A 21,580-nucleotide genomic window follows, 5' to 3' on the forward strand; every position below is an offset into this window, starting at 1 on the left:
ATTTCAAACATAGACAGAGAGAATCATACTATCTTTGTCTTACACTAGTACTTGCACCCAAAGGAAAAGGATGAGCAGTTTTTTTTGTTCTTATTTACTGACAATTCGGTTTGACCAACTATAGAAGATTTTCAACTGTTTACATTTTTAGTGGCCTGTCTTTCATCATAAAAAAGTGACCTTGACATTGAAAATGGAAACTATAGGTGTAGACTAAGAGAAGAAACTGTAACAATATTTTTGTATGACCGTTTGTTTAATATTTCAATAAATAATTAAATAAAACAATAGATTTAAATTCACATGCACAGATCCGTGTGCATATGAGGGGTTCATAACCTAAGGGCCTGAAGGGTTCATTTACTACATTTATAATTGTATTCCTGACCATAATATATGTATCTGGTTTAATTACGAACAGGCATAGTCTTTTTAAATAGGTATTAGAATAAAGTTGCACTATCTCATTTTATGTAATTTTATCCTATCTATTGCGAATATATTTTGTTACCTTTATTACCGATATTTCTCTATGTTTTAATACATGTTCAAAATGCGAAAGTGTTAGATGTCATCATAGAGAAATAAGTAAGCATAGAGTGCTCACTCCATACATCAGTTTTGTTACCAAAACAACTATTATTTTCGTAGTTTCAGTTCACTCATGTCACGACTGACGAAAAGTGTATTTCTCAACAGTTTACAATTAATATTATAAGCAGAAGGAGTTGAAAATAGAGTTCCGGTTAATCCGGTTATAATATTAGCTGAAAACTGTTGAGCATTAGACTTCCTGTTCATTGCAACATCCATTGCCGAGCAGCAGTACTAATAATTCCGCTATTTGATGCTAGACGTCACGTCGACTATGAAAATAATAGTTGTATTGGTAACAAACAGATGTATGGAGTAGGCACTCTATGCTTACTTATTCTCTATGATGATATATATTAAATTTGTTGAAAAATTTACATATTTGTAATTAATTCAGGATAAAAGAAAATCAAATAAATATTTTTCTTTATTTATTAGGAAAATGTAGAAATCACTACATTAACAAATCTTTAACCAATCAAAATGAAGAAAACATAATTATATATACTTAGTATGCATTAATGTGACTGAGCAATAATAATTATCTATTGTATTATTAATACCTATTTCCTCTCAGTTCATAATAGGAAAACATGCATAAAGATGAGGCTAAAGTTCAACAACTACATGTTAAACTTCATATTTTCCCATACTTCAAATACTCTCACATTATCTTGTATTATGGCCTTCGGAAAGTGTGCCAAGAATGATCTTCCAACCAAACTTTAATCCGTCAACAAAATAAAGCTTACCAATTTTGAAGTTTTCATCTTGGAAATAGAACCTATTGATGAGGCGGGTGAGGATGTAGCCGAGCACGCGGCTGTTGTAGTAGGTGATGTACACGATCCACAGCACGGCCGACATGAGCGATACCACCAGCAACGCGAAGTCGCTGTCGATCTTCACGTCCTCCAGCAGCGTGGAGTTCCAGCGCTGCGCCACCGGCGGCCCCGGCCAGCCCTCCGTCACGTTCAGCCTGCACATCACACACCCAACACAACACCGCTCATTCACACATCAACAAAGGTTTCACCCTCTCCTCTGTGTCAGCTACCGTGAACATAAACACAATAGTAGATACGCAAATCGTAATACTCACATTTTTATAACTACACTACGGATTTCATTTACATTTTATACAAAAGTGTTTAGCGAGTATTTTCAAAACACTATACATCTCTTTTTTGGTTTTATTTTGATAGAATTCCTATTAATTCTTATCAATTAATCACTCTACCCATCCTTCAATACTACAGCTTTATGACAGCTGACTGACGTAGCGTTCCGTTCCAAGTTATCAACACAACACAATCAAAGTGCATTATGCTAAAGTAATGGATTTCAATTTGATTTAAACACATTCTGCGTTAGCCGTAGCGTACTGACATATCGAGGTAATTTATCATGCCAACTTCGTTATTCCACCGATACGCACCGAAGATGCTAAAATGCCAATGAAGACTTGACGAAGACTCTATAAAACACTTAAATTTAAAACAATTTCCGTTGCCTAGGAACCTAAGTCAATGACTGATTCATTTCATTCATGTTTTGTTAGGTACTAACACAAGTTAGTAAATAAAATAATATACGTATTCCGCAATAACTGTAGCCCTTAATTTTTAAGCATAACTTAAGATAGTTGAAATATGGCTGCAGAAGCACTTGATGAAAATATTGAGTTCCATACCAAGGCTAGGTAAACTAATAAATTTCCAATAAAGTTATCATGTCTCCTGCTCCTAACTCCTATTTTTATCGGCTCTACATTAAGGTACTATTAGGTACCTAAGTATACCTCCAAGGTAGTTCCCAAACCACAACGTCCACAAACCTGCAATTTAAGTATAAAATATATTCGCTTTCCTTTCTTCGCTTATCAATTAGAGTACCGAAAGATCCGGAAGTCTAGTTCATCATCATCAGCCTACTCTCGTCCACTGCTGGACATAGGCCTCTCCTATTGCCCGCCATTGAACACGATTTGCGGCAACTCTGATCCAGCTCTTGCCAGGCCACCTTGCGAAGGTCATCGCTCCATCTATATAGTTTGAGGGCGTCTTACGCTACGTTTGGCGATACGCGGTCTACACTTGAGAACTCGTCAACCCAACGGTTATCGGTTCTACGGCTAATATGACCGGCCCCACACCGGCCCACTGCCACTTCAGCTTGCTAATCCGGTGGGCGATGTCAACGACTTTAGTTCTCTGACGGATGACTTCATTACGAATACGATCCCGCAGAGAGACTCCGAGCATAGCCCTTTCCATAGCTCGCTGAGCGACTTTGAATTTATGGACTAGTCCTAGCGTGAGTGTCCACGTTTTGGCTCCGTACGTCATCACGGGTAGAAGTCTCTAGTTTTCTTACTTTAATTCAACACTTCCGGTTTAAAGACCTATTTTACCTGTCTCATTTGATTTATTTTAATTCCTATAGATGGGCGATCCCCCAGCGCCTGGACGCAATGGCATTCATCGGGCCGGATGTGCTGGCCGTGGCCCACGACCTCTACATCCTATTCCTGGACTTCAAGCATCACACGGAAACGGTGTACGTCACCAACAACAAGACTGTCGGCGATGGGGTGGACGTCATAGCAGGTAACTGTCGTCTATTTGTTCATAGTTTCGCCAACCATTCATGGCAGTGGCACATATATATGTACATATACATACTATATCTTTCAAACGCTGGTATTCCCTAAAGGAAATGAAATAAGATACCTATGAATTGTTGTCCCCGGAACACAAACGAGCCTTCAGAGCCGAACTACGGTGGGTTTAATAGGTACAGATAAATACCAGGAGAATTTATGATGTTTTATTCTATTATCTTGCAGGGCACCGATCCACAATGTTTGCGTTTGCAGAGAAGGTTCGGAATCCAAGAATCTTTATATTGAGTTTTCCTAGCATGACAATTATGGCCGAATTGGAAGGTACCTAACATTGAAGAAACTTAGTGTTCCTATTGTAAGCGATATTTAGCCAAAAATAACTACTTACTTACTTGAGCCCGAGTAGCCTGACTCTTTTACATGTTCCAGATCTGGATGTGAATCGCTACAAGGGCCTGTGCATGATGGAAGGTGACCTAGTGTGCGGGTTTAGCGGGTTCCCCAACTACTTGGTGACCGTGTGGAGCTGGCGCACGGCGCAACGGCTGCTGTGTCTCGAGACTGGTGTTACCAGGCGCAACCAGCTATACGTGTAAGATGCTTGATATAATAATAATAATAATAAGCCCGCAGGGCAGCTTGTGGCGAGCTGTTGGGGAGTGACGACCCCACGGACCCGAGTGCTCCAGAGAGTCGGTCAGGGTCTCCGTCTCCGGCGTGTCTTCGTCGGTCGGAGTGGACCCCAAGGGGACCCGCAGGACTCTCAGCTCTGGCTTGCCTTCATTGGCCGTCCAGAGGGGAGTCGTAAGAGCTATATGCTCCAGGGGTGGAAGTGAAAGATGCATAAGACGCGAGTTGGCACAGTGGCTGTTAACAGTCACTGGGTAGAAAGCGGCGCACACCTCTCGACACCCCTGAGCCGCTCACACCGGTGTTGCTCCTGGTCGTCTTCACGACGGCAGTTTCAGGGGCCCATCTAGTCAGCGGCAAGTCACCACCTGCCTCGATAACGTGTTTTAACATTGTTATGGCAGGTGTCCGGACTTCTTTACAATAGCCCAGTCTCATTGTCCACCCAAACTTCAATCCATAGACCGGTATACTGTTCACTTTTTCTACAATAGTCCCAATGCCTGCTGCGACCGGTTCATGGGTGTCTATTGTTGCGCCTGTGAACGGGTTCCAGCAGGCGTTCTACATAACATTAAAGCTCTCCAAGGGGCCTCTACGTGTTGGATTTATATCCCCACGCAAGCCTATCAAAAGACCGGGATGCATAGGCCCGTGATATCCAAGGAGATACAAATAATAATAATAATAAAAGCCCGCAGGGCAGCTTGTGGCGAGCTGTTGGGGAGTGACGACCCCACGGACCCGAGTGCTCCAGAGAGTCGGTCAGGGTCTCCGTCTCCGGCGTGTCTTCGTCGGTCGGAGTGGACCTCAAGGGGACCCGCAGGACTCTCAGCTCTGGCTTGCCTTCATTGGCCGTCCAGAGCAGAGGGGAGTCGTAAGAGCTATATGCTCCAGGGGTGGAAGTGAAAGATGCATAAGACGCGAGTTGGCACAGTGGCTGCTAACAGCTACTGGGTAGAAAGCGGCGCACACCTCTCGACACCCCTGAACCGCTCACACCGGTGTTGCTCCTGGTCGTCTTCACGACGGCAGTTTCAGGGGCCCATCTAGTCAGCGGCAAGTCACCACCTGCCTCGATAACGTGTTTTAACATTGTTATGGCAGGTGTCCGGAGTTCTTTACAATAGCCCAGTCTCATTGTCCACCCAAACTTCAATCCATAGACCGGATACTGTTCACTTTTTCTGCAATAGTCCCAATGCCTGCTGCGACCGGTTCATGGGTGTCTATTGTTGCGCCTGTGAACGGGTTCCGGCAGGCGTTCTACATGACATTAAAGCTCTCCAAGGGGCCTCTACGTGTTGGATCTATATCCCCACGCAAGCCCTTAAAAAGACCGGGATTTATAGGCCCGTGATATCCAAGGAGATAATAATAATAATATTCTTTATTGTGCACAATGAAACATGATTCAATACAGCAACCGATATATTAGGACCAGAGATGACTAATCGATTGCCGCTAAAGTTTCCCAACCTTCGGATTTGCTGTTCGGCCCGATACCATAGCTAGATTGAATTGAATATCTGTCAGAAGCAGACAAGGTATATAAAATTGATCTATGGTCTCACTTCCAGAGCGAGCCGCATGGGCCTGATGGTATGCGAGTGTTGGGGCGCCGGCCTAATCGTCTGGGAGGTCGCCCAATGCTACAAGCTCAACCTGATGATGAAACGGCCCAAGCAGGAGGTTACCGGCTGGGAGGTCTCGGAGCCGCCGCTCGTTGGCATATGCTGGTCCAACGACGGCCAGCTGTATGCTATAGATGAAAATGCCCGACTGTATAGTGTAAGCGTAAACTTGACGACTTTTGTAATGTATTCAGAGTTTGACGAAAATTTATTTATTTAAACTTTATTGTACAAAATACTAAACAAAACTACAAATGGCGGACTTTATGCCTAACGGCATCATCTACCAGTCAAACATAGACCTAAACAGAGATGTAATAAAAATGGTGTGCATGGTGCAAGAAGGAAAGTAAGATAATTTAATTTACATATTTTTAAACATTTTAGGTTCTATCCGATGGTATAAATATGGTGACTAATCTTGAATGGTCGGAAGATGACATCGAAGTAATTCACAAACCGTACATTTGTTCTTTTGAACACGGACTTCTAATCTATGGTCCTGATAACTTGGTTAGGGTGAGTAATGTTAATAATTCCTCATCATTGTCACGTATTTTTCATTTAGGATTTAATTAGTAGGGCAAGAGTAAGGACAGTAAATGTATAGAATATTATGCACTTTAGTCTCAGGCGATGCCGCTTGGCAAGATTGTTCCTAAGGTCAAACAGCTCTGATTTCAAAGCACGACCCGTACCATGCATACCCCCCAAAAGGGGGGGGGGGTGAGAGGGTCGGCTCCCTAGGTCATATCTATGCTGTATTTCTTCCTGTTGTTAGAAACTAGGGCAAGTTATATATCATTTTCGTATAATTTAGGGACGAACATTTCAGTTTTGAAATAATTATTATACCTTTCCATACAAAAAAATGATTGGCTGTTACAATCACAGTGTGGCGATTTGCACTAAATAAAAAATTGGACAATGTAAGTACTAGCCCATTTATTCCCGGCCCGGGCCAAATCAGCTTTGTTTGACCTAAAAGGAACAATCGTGCCAAGCGGCATCGCCTGAGACAAAAGTGCGCTCAAGGCGCTTACTTACCCTACTACTTATAATTGAAAGTGTTCGTTTGTCTCTTAGTCTCTAAAGAAGTCTGAGTTGCAATGGAAAGTGGTGTGGACGTACGAGCCGGCAGACACGGTGCTGCGCCTGGTGTCCAATGCGGTGGGCACTGCCGCCTGCTTGTGGACACAAACTGGCATGGTGTACAAGTTGACGGGCGAGTCGGAGGACAAGATTGACGTAGAACTGGTCACTTTTAAACAGAGGTAAAGTAATGATCTAATGATGAAAGAAGGTCTCTCACCTAATAATAGCGATGTTAAGATGAAAATAATGTTTGCAGTATGATAAAAGTGATTTGAAATACTTAATTATAATTATTGTTTCAGGGGTATCCAGAAAATTCAATTGATAGCCCCAGACTTTAAGTACTTAGCTACAATGAACCATGTTGGAGTTCTTTGTATCTATGAGGTCTATTCGACTAAACTGGTATGTGTACATAACTTGCCTTGCACTTCAAATGGCCTGTTTAGGAGTTCTGTGGTGTCCCTTGCATGATCACATAGAATTCCCAAATATTAACCAATGTGTGTGTTGAATAGATGGTAATGAAATACGTAGAAGGCAACGACATGTCTTTCCAAGCGAGCCCGGTGGAGCCTCTGGTTATAATCTTCGGTGAAGTGGGCCCCAACTACGGCATGGTACTGATGACGTACAATCCCGATAAAGGGTTCACCAAAGTGGGCGGCATGTGCCTCACGCATCAGATCGTGTCGCAGGTCCAGTTCTCGCCGACCGGGAGGGAGGTGGTGGCCGTGGCTATGTCCGCGGGGCACGTATTCATATTGGCGGTTGGTATTTTTCAAGTTACAGAAACATCTTAACTAAATTGTCCATTGATTAGCATTTAACGTTGTAACTTCCTGTCAATTGTTACAACAAAGTAGGTATGTTTTGCTGAATAGGAAAATGGCCCCTGTTTTTATATTTTTAGCTCTCAGAAGATTACAAGCTGACCCTTATAAGATACATGGAGGTCGGCCGAGGAATAGCCGATTGCTTTCTGATGCCGGTCAACAACGTGATTCGCTGCTTCATCTTGGTCCTCTTCTCAGATAAATTCTTGATTGGTATTAAATATGTATATGTAGTGATTGATAAATAACTATAATATTTATTTTTATATCTATCCGCTATTGGCAGTATAAAAATGGTACTTAACGCTTTGTCCAGGGGAGCGCATAGTGGTGGTGAACACGGAGACAGGAAAAGACAACAAGTTTGCGGGCAAGATGCAGGGCCCGTACGCGCGGTTGCTGCCACTCGGTACCAAAGACACTATGCTGGGTATCCCGCACCTTTCCCGGCAGTACCACGTGCTGAAACTCGCAGCGGATGTAAGCACTTCGCAAGGCATTTAATAGACAAATGACCCATAATTTAAAATCTAACACGGGACTTAATCGCGTAAAAACTTACGTTTATTTATGGCCTGACGTTTCGAACGTGACGTTACGTTCGTGGTCACAGGCAAACTGGCGAGGAATTGTTTCAACGTCTTCTTGCTGCGCGGCTTTTGCGAACTACCCGCACTTGGTCTTGATTATGTCCATGGGCGACGATGACCGCTTCCTATCAGGCGGCTCGTCGGCTCGTATGCTATCACATATTTTTTTTTAAATTCTATTTCATCAACAGAAAGGTGTAACAATATCAGTCAAGATGGGTCCTATTATCGACACTGGGCACGAGGTGAAATATTTCGACGGATTTTTCACACCAAACGCATTGCTCACCTTCGGCTACGATGGGGCGATCGTCTTGAGGCAGCCCGACGGACGACCTGAATACGGTACTGAAAACAGTTTTGAAGGGCACACATATATAAGATTTCACAGTTACAATCAAATTCATGTTTTTAAACTTCTGCAGATTTACATTTAGCCGTATCCCACCGGTACGAAAACGGCATTAAGCAGGCGGTCATCGACTCGGAGACCAAGTACATCGTACACCTGGCGGCCAGCCACACCATGGTGGTACACTGCCTCAGGGGTGAAAGTCCAGAGGCGATGCAGGAGCCCAAGCTGGAGGTGCCGGACCAGAAGCTTTTCGACAAAGCTTCGAATAGTCTGACGATCATTGCTTTGGGCGAGAGTAAGGAAACGCTTCTAACACAATTTACTTACGTTTTCCTATTAGTGAGCATCCATAATTAAGAGATAGTAGACAGAAAAAATGCGTGATTTATTCCTATTGTTGACGATCCGGACGGACGGAACGTTTCTGTTAGCTCTCCTCTATTGCTAGATTTTTCCTTGCACACCGCGTACTGTGCTCGCTATAATCGATATCGAGAGGGAACGCAGAGCGCTGGCGGTGCGCTGCAATATGCTGGCTCGTAGGTTTGCACGATGTACTGAAGAGGTGAAGGCTACGCTTTTTAAAGCATATTGCCAGTCCTTCTACACGTGCAGCCTATGGATCAGTTATACGCAGCGGGCATACAGCGCTCTGCGGGTACAGTACAACAACGCGTACAGGGTGGTGTTCGGGCTGCCGCGACACTGTAGCGCATCGGGTATGTTCACGGAGGGACGGATCGATGGTTTCCACGCGATCATCAGGAAGCGGTGTAGCTCGCTGTTGAGGCGATGGCGCGCCAGCTCGAATACCATCCTCTGCACGTTGGCCGACCGGTGGGACTCACCGTGGCTGAAGCACTGGGTGCAGCTACATGCCCCATTATGTGAAATTCTGTTTTAATATTATGTTTGTACTAACCATAGATTTAAGTATTAGTATGTATGTTACTAACACATTATGGACTTATTTGTTCGAAATAAATTATTATTGATTAATTGATTGATTGATAAGAAAAAGGTGAGTGGCCCTATACCTACTTATGTGTGAGATAATACCTAGTAATAGGTTGAAAGTCAGTGTGTCAAGATGATGATGCTTGACATCACACATGTATTTCAGAGAACTACCTAGACCGGCAAGAGGACAAGAAGGTCCACGAGGAGGCGATGGACTACAAGAAGCAGCGCGACGAGGTGGTGACGGCGTTCAACGCGCAACGCGCGCAGCTGATCGAGCTGCTGGAGGAGAACATCGCCGAGATACCGTTGCATCAGCTCTCGTTGGCTGAGTTTAATCTCCATGCTGAGCACAAGAAGGAAAGACTCAAACAGGTGATATTACCCTAGACACCGCCCTCCCACCGTCAAGTTATATCCATAACTAGCATAAGATGTAGTGATAAACGCTGCTACTGATCAGTTAAGCAAATATTTTTAATAACCTTTTGAGTCGCCGAGAAACAGTGACAGTACAGTCAAGGGTAAAAATATGGATGCACACATCATACTCAAAAAAATGCCCCATAGCTCTTGTCAGCGAATTAAGAACTTAGGGACATATTTTTGAGTAAGGAAGTTATATATGCACTTGACTGTACCTGCTTAGGTGTCACATAATCCGTTTTCAAGTTTGTCTTCAACTTCCTTTCTCAGGCGGAACAAGAGCGTTTGATGATTCGCATCCATACAGAAGCGCGAATCGCGGCTCAAGACAAGGTGACGTTGTGGATCAAGAAATATTGCTGGGACACCATGATGACTCCACGGGCTAAGATCCTGGCCATTTTCAGCCATTACCAGGCAAGTATTGCAGCCCTTTAAAAGGCATGTAACTCATGTATTAAGAATGCGAGAACCTCCTTAAATTTTACACGTGGAGTAGTTTTACAAATGGAGGTATAACAAGGGAACTTTGTCAGATGACAAAGTACTTTCGACTCTTTCGAGATCGAGACCTTCCACCTTAACTATTCAATGATAAAAAAGTACCTATGATGTAGGTAATCTCTGGACTTTCTGTACTGTACTGATTTTGAGTGTTATGAATGAACTCATGTAGTTGTGAATAAAGGTGGAAAACTACGCCGTGCTGCCGACGCAGCGGGACAACTGGCCGGAGCTGCAGCAGGTGGCGGCGCTGCGGGCGCTCGAGATGGAAAACGACGAGGACCTGTTCAAGCCCTGGGAGGAGCACAAACCCGAGCCATCCGCGATCGAACTCCTCCCGACCGTGGCGTCAGGAATCAGGGAAAAGTTAGTGGCGCTTTATCAACTAGATTAAGCGATCAAGTGAAAGTTAGATAAAGTCAATCGAAACTTTTCACCAGATCTACGTTATCCGTGCGAAGTGCGCGAGCGTTGTCGGGAGGTACCGACAGTCAGTTCCTCGAGGACATGGAGGCGGAGGAGCAGGCCGTGGACCAGTACTGCATGTCGGGCACCGCCGCCCACAAGTTCGTCACCGTGCCCGGCTACATGATCCCGCAAACCAGGGCGTACAGCTTCCTGCAGATGAACTGGCTGCAGCAGATCGTCAAGGTATTAAAGACACGTACGTGTGCTTGACGACGAAAACTTGTTCTATTATGACTTGATAAAATGACAATATGATGAGCCGAGAATATGACGAGACGGGTGAGGCCCGGTTGAGTTGCGAATGTAAGCTGAGATGGGTTTAGATAAATCCTTGGCATATGAATTGCGTCACTAACGCACGTATTACGAGAAACTATTAGTGACTCGACAATTAAATCTTAAGAATGTCAGCTAGTCATAGTTGAGAATATGATGACTTGATGAGCTGATAATGAGTTGGGGATATGATATGGATGATATGGTTGCAGTAGCGTCCTTGCGAATACCGCCACCTGCCCATTGAAACGCTTGACTCGGTCTCTTCTCATTCTGGCCCGAGATTAAAAACTGAGATTATTTCAGCTGAACGTGCAGAACATGCGGCTGTGGTTCAACAAGCAGTTCGACGAGCTGATGGCGTCCAAGAAGAGGGAGGTCGGGCTCGTCTGCGAGCGCAACGCCAGGCTCCGCTTCATCATTGACGGTATCATACGAGTATATTATGTATCATCATTCATCACGCTATGCGCTCGTTTCATTGTGTTACTCCTTTCCCATCAAGGGGAATTGGGTCATTTTCTGAACGCGATTTTTTTTTGTCCGAGATGAAAATCGGAAGGGTAGCATCAGGTAATTAAATATGTACCATTTATTTATTTTTGTCATAAAGAAGACACTTCCACATGAGGTCAAGATGAATTCACAGAGGCCTAGTCTTCGTAAGATAGCATAATATTAGATGATGGTTCTTAATCATTAATATATAATAATCAAATTTAAAAGATAATATTTATTCTTTTTTAATTCAGAATAGTATTTTTCTTTTTGTTCACGCTACCTGGTCGTTATTCTTCTCTTGCTTGAATTCTCATTATGTATTTATGTATTTTGTGTAGGTTTATGTAGTGTATTATTGTTGCTTAAATAATATATGTAGTTTATGTAGATTATTTTTCATTGTTTGTTATTTATACGTAGGTATTTGATTTGTAAACTTTACACCTTTGTTATTTTGCACTGCCCATTAACTTATTTCTAGCCACTGAATCGCTATCTGAAGGTTGTCTGGAAGAGATCGCTTTTTAGCGATAAGTCCACCTGTTGTTACCTACTCACTTATGTCCTGTCATTGTTTGTAACATGTATTTTTCTTTGTAGTGCACAATAAAGTATTTTATTATTATTATTTATAGTACATTGTGCAACATGGGGCGTAAGTTTAATATTGCAAACGAGAGTAGGTATTAGTAATTTTATAACCCAAAACTGATTAGGAAAGGAAATGTTATTTATACAGCGAATAATAGTACATTTCGATGCTAGTGCGGAAATTATGTCATTACTTCACGAGTACCGAGACATCTTGTCACGAGCCGTAGGCGAGTGGCAAAAGACTCGGGACGAGTGAAGGATGACATATCCGCACGTGTATCGAACGACGTTTTTTAATACAGTTGCGAAAAAATAAGAAAAGCAACAAGTATTAAGGAATGGAATTCGAAACTTTTTATATTATTAATTCTGTGACATTATTGACATTGACATTATGAAGAGGTGTTTTTCTAGCTTTTATTCGACTAGAATAGATTTTGTTATTATTATTGAACCCACTTCAATAAAAGTTTTTTTTTTCAAATGCATGTTCTATAAGACAGAAACAATTGTAAATATTAAAACATTGTACTAAGTTTGTGACTCCCCACTCCCCCTTGTCGTGTGATGTAATTAATGGATGACCCCAAATAGGCTGTGACAGACGGACAGACAGACAGCTAGACAGACAGATGGACTGCAGGCAGACAGACGCACGAGTGATCCTATAAGGGTTCCGTTTTTTTCCTTTTAAAGTACGGCGGAACCCTAAAAATGAAGTTTAAAGACAAAAAACTGTTAATTATAATACTAGAAACTTCATATATAACTCCCTATAGAAAACGCTTTTTCTATAGTTCCCACTTTATAGCCTATTAAAACTTATTTTGACCAATTACAACTTTTTTGCGGGAAATTGTTTATTGGATATAATTAAAAGCTCTACACATATTAATAGAGAACCGATAGCTGCGGTGTCAGTGTGGCTGAAGTAATTTTTGGAAGGCATTTTTCTATGGAGAGCGATGTCTATAATTATATTCCGTCGCTGCATACCAAATTTTAGGACTGTTCTAGAGATTTCGAAGTTAGTCCTAATCCGATTGTACTATTAAGGTTTCTGTAAAAACTGCATTGAGAGAAAGCTATTAATTAACATGCCCGAGTTAGGTTACGTTATTATACGCAGTGGCGTAACTAGGGGGGGGGGGACAGGGGGGGGGGGGCAAGTGCCCCGGGCACCATCCAAGGGGGGGGGGGGGGGCAAAATGCATGGGCGAAAGACTCAGAGAGGGAAACTTTTGTCAGTCGTCAGGGGGCGCATGACTGCCCCGGGCGCCATATCCTCTAGCTACGCCCCTGATTATACGTAATACGTATATATATATATATATATATATATAACCCTTTATTTTTTACATAATTAGGTCTGATGCAAGATCCGAATCCTCGATCGCTACACTAGGAAACTGTATTACATTAAACAAGTTGTATTACAGAGCTGAACAAGCTGTCAGACCTTCGCGGCAGTTTCCACCACCTCGTGGTCCAGATCAAGGACCCGCAGTGGGCGCAGGACGAACAACCTGAGCGGCTCATCAAAGTCGATCCTGAGGAGGTAGCTGTTGTGATGTTGTATACTTCTAGCAGTTCTATCAATCACGTGTCTTACCTGAAGAATAAACTTTATTGATTATTGCAATGCAACATACACTTATTAGTTTAAATAGTTTAAATACGGCCTTTAATTTCAATTTCAAAATTTCAATTTCAAATTTAAATTTAATAAAAGTATTAAGTTTCTTGGGGTTGCTCTTGAGGAGCATTCCATAGATGTAGAGATTGTTCACGGAATTCACGTTACCTACCTTAAAAACAGATCAACCGTGTGTGTTCTGCATTATGTACCTTTTCAATGATTCTGATATTTCTACATTTATTTATTATATCCGCCATAAATGGCTTCGTATGCGGTAAAGGGTTAAAAAAACCGGCCAAGTGCGAGTCGTACTCGCCCACCGAGGGTTCCGTACTTTTTAGTATTTGTTGATAGCGGCCACAGAAATACATCATCTGTGAAAATTTCAACTGTCTAATAGCTATCACGGTTCATGAGATACAGCCTGGTGACAGACAGACGGACAGACAGACAGACGGAAAGACGGACAGCGGACGAGTCTCAGTAATAGGGAGTAGGGTAAAAATACCTGTATAATTTTAGTCTATGTAAGTAGAATTAACCTAGTTTAAAAGTAGCTGATGATTAATAAATAACAAATGTGGACTGTATCATAGATTAGTATATGTTATGGACTGTATCTATTGTCTGAATAAAGAAATTATTAATTTATTATTACTTGGTCTTTAATAGTTTTGTTTTTTTATCATGCAGTGTTCGATAGCGCCATACATCAGCCCGAGCCAGATCGTAATCCCGCCGCCCGAGGGCGGGCCGAAGGACGACTTCCGCGAGCGCGCGCTCGTTGAGATGATGGACGGCGTACTGGAGAAGCTGTGGCACGAGGAGATCAAGAAGCCGATCCCGATGCCGCAGTGTATGGTGAGTGCTGGTGCTGGCAGTTCCTGCAAGTGCACTGCAGTGCATATGCCAAACTTACCAATGCTTGCGAAACTTCCTGTGCCTCCCTCGCACAGGTAAACTGTACAATGAACTGTCGCCTGCGGTATTTCCGGACTGATACGACCTTCACACCTTCAAGAAAAGAGCGTACTCCCATCTTAAACGCCGGCAACGCATTTACAACCCCTCTGGTGTTGCGGGTGTCCATGCAGGGCGGCGGTAGTCGCTTACCATCAAGTGATCCTCTGCTCGTTTGCCTCCTATCTCCTATATCATAAAAAAAACAACCAGTTGTTGGAATAAGGTCGTAATTCTGCCAACTAGAAAACGTGGCTTTCAGTTATATAGATATCAGTATCACAGTTATAAAGCTACTGTAGTAGCAGGCTACAAGTTCAGGTAGTTACTACAAATGTTATTTAATACTAGCGACCCGCCTCAACTTCGCACGGGCAAACCTTAACAAATTATATACATTCCTCAAGAAACACTATTCATAGGTGAAAGCCGCATGAAAATCCGTTCAGTAGTTTTTGAGTTTATCGCGGACATACATACAGACGCGTCGGAGACTGTTTTATAAGATGTAGTGATTATCTTTTATTCTTCAAAAGTACTAGAGTCAGACCAAGCTAACTCTGCAGCGATGTTATAGCATAGAGAGTGATTTTAAACTTTACATTGACCCGCAGTTGGACAAAGATCCAGAACATTTCAACGAAGACGACTTACGCGTTGTGTTTGAATACGAAGCCAAGGTGGCGTTCCGCAACGAGGAGCGAGACAAGTACCGCAAGATGCTGCACGCCGAGTACGCCAAGCTCAGCCAAGTGCTCAACGAGGGCGTCGTCAAGTTCAACGCCAAGGTGCGAGTGCGGCCACGGCCAGCCAAACATGGCCAATAAATAATTCAGATAATAATCGAATTCGTTTTAATACTAAATAAAATGTGTATACACATTGTCTTCTAGGTGAAAGATACATGGTTGCTGAAGCTCAAAGTAGACTCGGTTATCGGACAAGAGAACCTCAACTTGATGCGACTCCGTCGAGCCAACCTGGACCGCGTGGAAATGGCCGAGAAAATAGAGCACTTTAGGTAGATTTTTATTACTCGGTTAATAATAGAGCTGTACTCTTTTTCAGCTATTGATTTTCAAACTGGAAGGGTAAGACGATAGATGTCATCTCCATTTTCACATCACCCTTCCAGTTTGAAAAACATTATAAAAGTCACTAATTTCGTAGAAAATTTCCAGAGCGGAGATAGCGAAGTACTCGGCTGAAGAAGAGTGGTTGATGGAGCAGCTCCAGCAGATCCAGGAGCAGGGCACGGAGGTGCAGGCGGCCTACGACGCGCTGGCGCAGAAGGACAAGTACCTCGAGCGCACCTTCAAGAACCACTTCGCGGACCTCTCGCCCATCATTGTCGATCAGTGTTACAAGTTCTTCAAGTTAGTTAAAGCTATGATATTACACACTATTCATAGTAGTTCATCATGATTATCATCAGATTATTTGATGATTTGACCAAAGAATACTCAATACTCACTTGACTTTCAAGAACTGGCAGAAACTGGCACTGTCTTCCCGAAATCGTTCGGTTATGCCCAATGGTCTATCATAATAAATTGAGTTACAATTCTATTTACAGTCTGCTTTTTCCTTTTTGAATGAGGGCTGCAAGAAACAGATTCAATGTGGCAAACTTCAGGAAAAGTCAAATTTCTACAGTAGACGAACTTGACTGATTGCAGAAAACGGCCGAAATGGCACATGCGAGCAACCATGACGCCGGTGGTGCTGTATGGGCTGGCGAGTGCCGTGCTCACCGGCGTGCGGCCCCAGCGGCTGCATCCCGACTGCGTCGACTTTTTCAAAGGGTACTTACACGTTCAGAGAAAAAAACTAGGCTGTATTAAATCGAGGCTAACTAAACTTGAATTCCTTTAACCAGTTGACAGCACAGTGGCATCAGCATCTATTCACAGCCGTTGTCATGTAAGTACCTAAGTACTTTCTGATATAGAGCCTTCATAATCAATGATCCGATGTGAATGAGCCATTAGAAAGCAGACAGCGGCTTGAATGGCTTGGTGCCGATCGATGTTGATGCCACTTGTAGGTTATAAGGTTATATGTTTGTATTTGGCATCCGTGTTCCACCCCAAAATCCTACGTCAATGTTACTTTATTAGAATGAGATGATGATTTTAATATAGGGTTGAAGTGCTGGATCAGATAAGCAACATGCCGCCAGTGATGGACGAAGGGCTGTGGGCAACCATGGTCAAGCTGCGGCGGGTCAAAATTGAAAATGAGATACGGGTAAGGCTGTTATGGTATCCTGCTTTGTAGGAGTTTTTCTATTTATGTCGATGTGGTCCCCATAAACGTTTCTTAGTGGTACTGCTGTGTGTAGCAGTTTGGCACCCCTGCGCAATGACTTCGGCTCTTTGGCGAGTAAAAGTCTTTGTAACCATTTAACCATTAGCTGAATTTTCAGATGCGAGCTGTAGGTCTGGAAATGGCATATGTAGAAAATTCCAACGCCATATGGACCAAGTCGATCCTCGCTCGCAAGAACTTCCTGATCAAAACCCAAGATCTCATCACCGAGCAACGCGAGCAAGCTGAGCATATCGCTAGGAATAGGGTTGTACAGGTTGGGACCCGTCCACACTATTAACTTATAATGTGATCATTCATAAAAATTATTTCAAGTGCAAGTTTATTGTGTTTAGACTGTGTAGTGCTTAGATGCACTAGGCTAAGTCAAAAGAGCTTTGCATTAAAAAGGAAACGCTACCATTGGGAAACTATCAGAGTTTATGCTGGCATTAATACATTTACGAAAGCAGCAAGTCAATTAATACAGTACCTAGTTAAGACTTAAGACTGGCCAGTACTACAACAGTAGGCATTGTAAGTCACTAATATGCTTGAGGAACGCTATTTACCCTCATGGACTCCCGTCCAGATGAATGGACTACTCGTAGTATTTGTTGTCAGTTCGTGCTGCCGGCGGGGCAGGTGGAGATCCCCACGACGGGCCACATGGAGGACTACCACGACGCCACGCTCATCCCGCGCGAGGACATCGAGAAAATCAATGAAGTTATTCTGGTATCATTAAAAAATCGCGAAAATTATTTATTTTATTTCTGCATGAATGACCATAAATAGTACCTAAATATTCTCTTTTGATATGTAGGTAACGTAGGTATAAACGATGGTTTGGTATACTATGGGTCAATAAAGGAAATAAAAAATGGTAGGAACAAGAGTCAGGTTTAAAACGAGTTTTAAAAAGATATTTTGCCCTACGCCCGAAAATCGCGCTCTCTGAGAATGACCCGGGTTCAAAAAATATAAAAAAAACGTGAAAATAAAGCTTAGTAAAGGCTATCATGGAAAACTATAGAACCTGATCCGGTTCAGCCGTTATTGAGTTTTTGCAAAAAGTCTATTTTGACGGACGGGCAACTACGGAACCCTACACCGAGCACGGCCCGACATGCTCTTGGCCGGTTTTTTTTTCATACCACTACCGATCTTTAAATAGGAACTTTTTGTTTCCTCGTATAAGTCTATTTCTGACCTTTATGAACGGTGCGACAGAATAAGCTACCTTATAAAGTCTTGTGATTTATAGAGAGTGGGCGAGTTGAAGCTACGCATGATGCGCAAACAGATGGAGTTTAGGAAGGGAATACTCGCCAAGGAGTGGGAACACGCGCAGATGAAGATGAAGCTGCGACACATGGAGCAGGAGCTGGCCTCCTACCGCAGGCTCAAGGTATTTCTTCTAGAACTTACCTATGTCATCACTTTAATGTGTTCTCACTCAAAGTGGTCTATAACTTAATTAATTTAAAAACTAAAACCTTTGTTTACGGTTGTCTATTTAGTTTACAATGAGTTATATTTTCCAGATTCCGAAAGAGCTCCAGCTGTACCTGAAGAACAAGGAGCGGGGCTACACGGACGATCAGGACTACGTGCGGCTCGAGAAGGAGATGGAGGCGGAGAAGCAGGCCGTCAACAGGGTACTCGAGATGCAGATACAACGGGTCGAGGAACTGCAGGTGCATTGCCAACATTCCTTCATCATCGTATGAGACTGCATGCCGGTCGTATATTTATTATAAAGGATTTGCCACACTGGATGCGTTCTGCGGGCAGCGGTCAAGTCAAACTTCAACTTGTTCATACATAATGTGGGGTTGACCTGACCGCTGACCGCAGAACGCATCCAGTGTGGCAAATCCTTTAGGGCTTACTTTTGTGGCGTGGTCTTTCCATACCCAATGCTTCCCGAACTGTTTAGTTTTGAAAAACGCCCGAAAAGTATTCAGACCCTTTACTGGAAAAGGCGTATTTTCAGTATAACGTTCAGGAAAAGAGCTAACTACACATTAGTTATCACTGTTATCAGACCGGGAGACTCCCATATTTTCCACAAAACTTCTTTTGCATGTTACCCTTGGAACAGTATTACCTGTAGATATTGAAATTGAAATATATTTATATACTTATTTAGTGGATTGATTTTAGGTTAAAATCAACGCGATCGAAGCGAAGTCCAACAAACTAGTTACCATGATCACCACACTGAACGCACAAGTGTCGGAGAAACGGCTCAACGAGGACCCTTTAGAGCCCATCCGCACGCGTCGCATACTCAAGAAAAGGTACGTTTACGTGTTACGTATGACGAGGTATTGTAAATTTATAATAATTATCGAACCTGTTCACGAGAATCGGTGAAATGCAACCTGTTGAGGAGAACATCCGGACAGAGACGGATGGACAGTTGGACATTGGACAATCCAACCCAAACAGCCAAATATTTTTTGCGATTGTAGAATTGGCCCCACAGTAACATTTTATGAATATGACCTACACAATCACCTTGCAGAGTACCTATGGCTAATAATAAGGGTTAAAAAAATGTGAATTTCGCGCCTTTTTCTACTGACAAAGTGGGTTTGCCAGAGTTTAAAAGAGATAAGTAACCTGTAGCTTGAAGCATGTTCATTCGATACAGTTGTTGCCGTTGCTTACAGAATGGAAATGCTGATACAGCGCAGTCAACTGATACGCGAGGTGCAGCAGTACCACTCCAACATCGTGCTGTTGCAGACCGAGCTGGAGTTGCTCCGGCTCAAGACCTACCCCACGCTGGCCAGCTTCCGCACCATCGACTAATGACACGAGGATGCCGGATTACGATTGGATCCGCATCTTATACTTATACTATAGCGAGAGTTGAGCATGTTGCGTAAAATGTTCATAATAAACTTGGCCCGTGGGTCTACTTGATCTTGATCTAGTATTATGAGTCCCATGGCTTCCGGATGAACGGCTAAAGGCTTGAGGAATGATGTTGATGTGGTGTCATGCCATCATGCTGAAGTATCGATGTATTCATGTACGGTTCATGAGATACAGCCTGGTGACAGACGGACGGACGCGGAGTCTTAGATAAGGTCCCGTCTTTACCCTTTGGGTACGGAACCCTAAAAAACATATTGCTGCTTGCTTATAGACTAGGTAGTAGGTACCTACTTACTTATACGAGTAAGGCAGTGTAAGAGTAGCGTCAGCGTTAGAGCGGTGATACTTAATAAGTTTTGAATGTTTTGATTTGATTAATGCACAAATTCATCATTTCAATAGTGCTATTTAATGCGTAATAGTAACGATAGTAATAGAATAGTAGAGGGGATTGGCCGATTCTGCCCCATGCCCCGCAGAAACGAATAAGTCGAAAAACCCGTAGTGAAGGGACGATAATAACGTGACAGATGCTCGAAATTTAACTATCGTGAGACATATTTCAAAAAGCGACAAAAAATACTAGTGAGTGTAGCCGTAGTGATCTAAATATTGTTATAGATGCTGTCATTGCCGTATGCAATCTAAATATTGTGATGCTGCCATTTACCCGTGGCGGGGTACTTGGTAGATGATGTCAACAGGGCCATTTATACCCGTGGCGGGGTACTTGATAGATGATGTTAACAGGGCCATTTACCCGTGGCGGGGTACTTGATAGATGATGTTAACAGGGCCATTTACCCGTGGCGGGGTACTTGATAGATGATGTCAACAGGGCCATTTACCCGTGGCGGGGTACTTAGTAGATGATGTCAACAGGGCCATTTATACCCGTGACGGGGTACTTGATAGATGATGTTAACAGGGCCATTTACCCGTGGCGGGGTACTTGATAGATGATGTTAACAGGGCCATTTACCCGTGGCGGGGTACTTGATAGATGATGTCAACAGGGCCATTTACCCGTGGCGGAGTACTTGATAGATGATGTCAAAAAAGAAGAATAAGAATAAGAAAACATTTATTGCCACACAACAGAAGAGAAATAACAGGAAACGAATAACATAAAAAATTGGCATGCGCGACAATAGGAGCGGGCTCAGCATATGCAACAACAACAACAATGCAATATATGCAATCTAAATATTGTGATGTTGCCATTTACCCGTGGCGGGGTACTTGGTAGATGATGTTAACAGGGCCATTTACCCGTGGCGGGGTACTTGATAGATGATGTCAACAGGGCCATTTACCCGTGGCGGAGTACTTGATAGATGATATTAACAGGGCCATTTACCCGTGGCGGGGTACTTGATAGATGATGTTAACAGGGCCATTTACCCGTGGCGGGGTACTTGATAGATGATGTCAACAGGGCCATTTACCCGTGGCGGGGTACTTGGTAGATGATGTTAACAGGCCATTTACTCGTGGCGGGGTACTTGATAGATGATGTTAACAGGGCCATTTACCCGTGGCGGGGTACTTGATAGATGATGTCAACAGGGCCATTTACCCGTGGCGGAGTACTTGATAGATGATGTCAACAGGGCCATTTACCCGTGGCGGAGTACTTGATAGATGATGTCAAAAAAGAAGAATAAGAATAAGAAAACATTTATTGCCA

General features: G+C 43.0%; 2 protein-coding genes across 2 annotated transcripts in view; one reads left to right on the forward strand and one right to left on the reverse strand.

Annotated features, from left to right (window-relative positions):
- The window catches only part of LOC134740941 (bridge-like lipid transfer protein family member 1), a 110,723-nt gene extending 108,840 nt beyond the window's left edge, over positions 1-1,883 (reverse strand). The window contains exons 1-2 of the mRNA XM_063673598.1: positions 1,697-1,883; positions 1,347-1,573 (exon numbers count right to left, since the gene is read on the reverse strand). Coding sequence (XP_063529668.1) covers positions 1,347-1,573; positions 1,697-1,698 — 229 coding nt within the window. The 5' untranslated portion in view covers positions 1,699-1,883. The remainder of the gene's footprint in view (positions 1-1,346; positions 1,574-1,696) is intronic.
- Positions 1,884-2,176: 293 nt separating this feature from the next.
- Positions 2,177-19,835, forward strand: LOC134740855 (cilia- and flagella-associated protein 43). The gene is made up of 31 exons (XM_063673507.1): positions 2,177-2,296; positions 3,040-3,203; positions 3,443-3,541; positions 3,650-3,812; positions 5,431-5,641; positions 5,872-6,003; positions 6,571-6,758; positions 6,882-6,984; positions 7,098-7,349; positions 7,493-7,628; positions 7,732-7,895; positions 8,197-8,350; positions 8,431-8,655; positions 9,484-9,695; positions 10,017-10,163; positions 10,435-10,616; positions 10,691-10,901; positions 11,301-11,421; positions 13,529-13,647; positions 14,422-14,589; positions 15,303-15,476; positions 15,582-15,709; positions 15,870-16,064; positions 16,368-16,493; positions 16,833-16,938; positions 17,117-17,275; positions 17,623-17,736; positions 18,266-18,409; positions 18,546-18,698; positions 19,168-19,304; positions 19,680-19,835. The coding sequence occupies exons 1-31, from the start codon at positions 2,247-2,249 to the stop codon at positions 19,819-19,821; spliced, it is 4,779 nt and encodes a 1,592-aa protein (XP_063529577.1). The 5' UTR covers positions 2,177-2,246; the 3' UTR covers positions 19,822-19,835.
- Positions 19,836-21,580: the final 1,745 nt, after the last annotated feature.

Source organism: Cydia strobilella, chromosome 4 (genome assembly GCF_947568885.1).
Source record: "Cydia strobilella chromosome 4, ilCydStro3.1, whole genome shotgun sequence".
Taxonomy (NCBI): Eukaryota; Metazoa; Arthropoda; class Insecta; order Lepidoptera; family Tortricidae; genus Cydia; species Cydia strobilella.

Excerpts from the sequence above, each read along its gene's own strand:
- LOC134740855 (XM_063673507.1), top strand. The coding sequence starts at position 2,247 with ATGGCTGCAGAAGCACTTGATGAAAATATTGAGTTCCATACCAAGGCT. Across the intron at positions 7,896-8,196 it reads TGCTGAAACTCGCAGCGGAT|AAAGGTGTAACAATATCAGT; the intron begins GTAAGCACTTCG and ends TTTCATCAACAG. Across the intron at positions 14,590-15,302 it reads TCCCGATGCCGCAGTGTATG|TTGGACAAAGATCCAGAACA; the intron begins GTGAGTGCTGGT and ends ATTGACCCGCAG.